This window comes from Porites lutea, chromosome 7, assembly GCF_958299795.1.
Source record: "Porites lutea chromosome 7, jaPorLute2.1, whole genome shotgun sequence".
NCBI lineage: Eukaryota > Metazoa > Cnidaria > Anthozoa > Scleractinia > Poritidae > Porites > Porites lutea.
Window position 1 is genome coordinate 4,794,492 of NC_133207.1, and position 2,112 is coordinate 4,796,603.

Below are 2,112 nucleotides of genomic sequence, written 5' to 3' on the forward strand. Positions count from 1 at the left end.
AATAGAATTTTGACAGTTGAAAGTAATTTGCATAACCTCAGAGCGCACATGGAGAAAGTCAAGCGTTAAAAACAATAGAATTTTGACAGTTGAAAGTAATTTGCATAACCTCAGAGCGCATGCTCTCCAGCTTACATAGCCCCTTTAACCTGCAAGAACGCTGCATTTTTGACGTCACTTCCTCGTTAAACACAAAATTCTTCCGATTTGGTCATCAGTAAATGGTTATGGTGAATTATGCGTGTGCTTTTAGCCAAATAGTATCGGGGAAATATTTTGAATGAATAATAACGATAAATAACAAGTTGCAAATGAATCACTTGGCATCTGGCTCCTCTTACATATCATTCCATGTTTCTCCCCATCATCAGTAGAGTGTTAAAATTCTCCTATTTTTTCCGCAAGATCATCGAGATGGAGCGCCATTTTCATGGTGGCTCTACGTGATCAAGCAATATGAGAAAGTCTGCCGTCCTGCTTTTGTTTATCCTTGTTTCGACAGCGACGTATCTTCTGTTACTTTCTTCCTTATTTCCTACAAGAAAACGGAAGCTGATGATCGTAGAGCACTATTACTCTAATCGTAGGGGAAAGCACTGCGATGTTCGATTTGACTGGGGCGAAATGTTTCCTAAGTTATACACAGAACTTGGAGGGAGATGCGACTTGATCAATGGAGCATTCTACTGTCCCGACATTCGCCATCAAACAAAGACAACTACGCGACAAGCACAGCTTGTCATGACACGAATGTTGCGTGTCTTCCATCTGCTCGCTCAGAAGCACAGCCTAACGTACTGGCTTGGGCATGGAACTTTACTGGGCGCCGCCAGACATAAAGGGTTTATTCCTTGGGATGATGATGTAGACATTTTCATGCCTCTAGAAGATTATATAACTTTTTTTCAATCTGTAGCAAAGGAACTCCCTGAGGATATTTTCTTCCAAAACGTGGTCAGCGATCCTGCGCTCAAACCCAAAGGCGACGAAGTTAAAACTTATGGATTACATCAGCACAAAATTGTCGGGATTTATGAACGAAGGTGGAACCCTAGACTTAGGGACAGGAATAGTTGCTATAGATACTGCAAGGCATTTAATTGCAGATGGCACGATGGCTTAATGGTTGATATCTTCGTCAACCCAAGTGTAAGCTGGTCGGTCTACCCCCTCAAGCTTATGGAATTCGAAGGATTTCTGTTTTTTGTTCCTAGCAACTGGAAGAAGGAGTTAGTTGGCATGTTTGGAAAAAAATGGTTTGAATTTCCAACTGATAAAAGGCCTGGTGGAAACCTGGATACATTTCACGGTTGCGAAAAACTTAAAAGATGAATGTGAAACTATTTGTATTTGGTCGAAAATGTCAGGGCCATAAATAGCTGTCAAAATCAAAATAGTAATAAAACAAGTTGGTTCCCAGCCGGCGGGGTAGTCTCGCTTTCTTAATTGTATGAGCTCACAAACGTGTGTGAGGTGTTGTGTTAGAACCGTCAATTAGAAGATTGTTACGCCTGTTGAGGCCTCAAATGTAATAAATGACCCTAAATGTAATAAAGGGTCTAATTATATGTGTAATAGGTTTTAGCCCTAAATATAATGGAAGTCTTAACAGTATACATGTATGTAGTATAACAGCCCCAAACTTGATAAGGTCCCTGAATGAAACATGCGACGGTCTGATGCGATATTAGTGTTATAGCCAGCTGGCGATTCACTCTCTTCGCCCTATTGCAGTCTTCATAGATATTCATTAACTTAGAAAGCGGATAGAGCACTCAAGAAGTAGGAGAAACACTTATAAATTAACTACGTCTCGATCGTGTTTCCTACTACATCCCTGCATCGTGAAACGCGAGTTATAAACAAATGGAATCTACACAAAATTTTTCAAAATACAGTAGTAATTTAGTAATTGAAGGACGTATTGATGTTCATTAGAAACAATCGTAGTAAATTAAATACTTTTGCCTATGGGGTTTTTTAATGTTGCGCCAAAAAAAGAAATGTTTTTTATTTATCATTTTCCAAAAGAATGCTGTGAACACGAAGTTATATATAAACAGCAAGATATTAAGGGCAGTATATCTTTATAGTTACACTACAGGCTGCCTT

At 39.3% G+C, this 2,112-nt stretch overlaps 1 protein-coding gene across 1 annotated transcript; it reads left to right on the top strand.

Annotated features, from left to right (window-relative positions):
* Positions 1-371: 371 nt before the first annotated feature.
* LOC140943412 (uncharacterized) lies at positions 372-1,422 on the top strand. The gene has a single exon (XM_073392493.1). The coding sequence runs from the start codon at positions 457-459 to the stop codon at positions 1,330-1,332; it is 876 nt and encodes a 291-aa protein (XP_073248594.1). The 5' UTR covers positions 372-456; the 3' UTR covers positions 1,333-1,422.
* Positions 1,423-2,112: the final 690 nt, after the last annotated feature.

Coding starts and splice junctions, on each gene's coding strand:
- LOC140943412 (XM_073392493.1), top strand. CDS start 457: ATGAGAAAGTCTGCCGTCCTGCTTTTGTTTATCCTTGTTTCGACAGCG.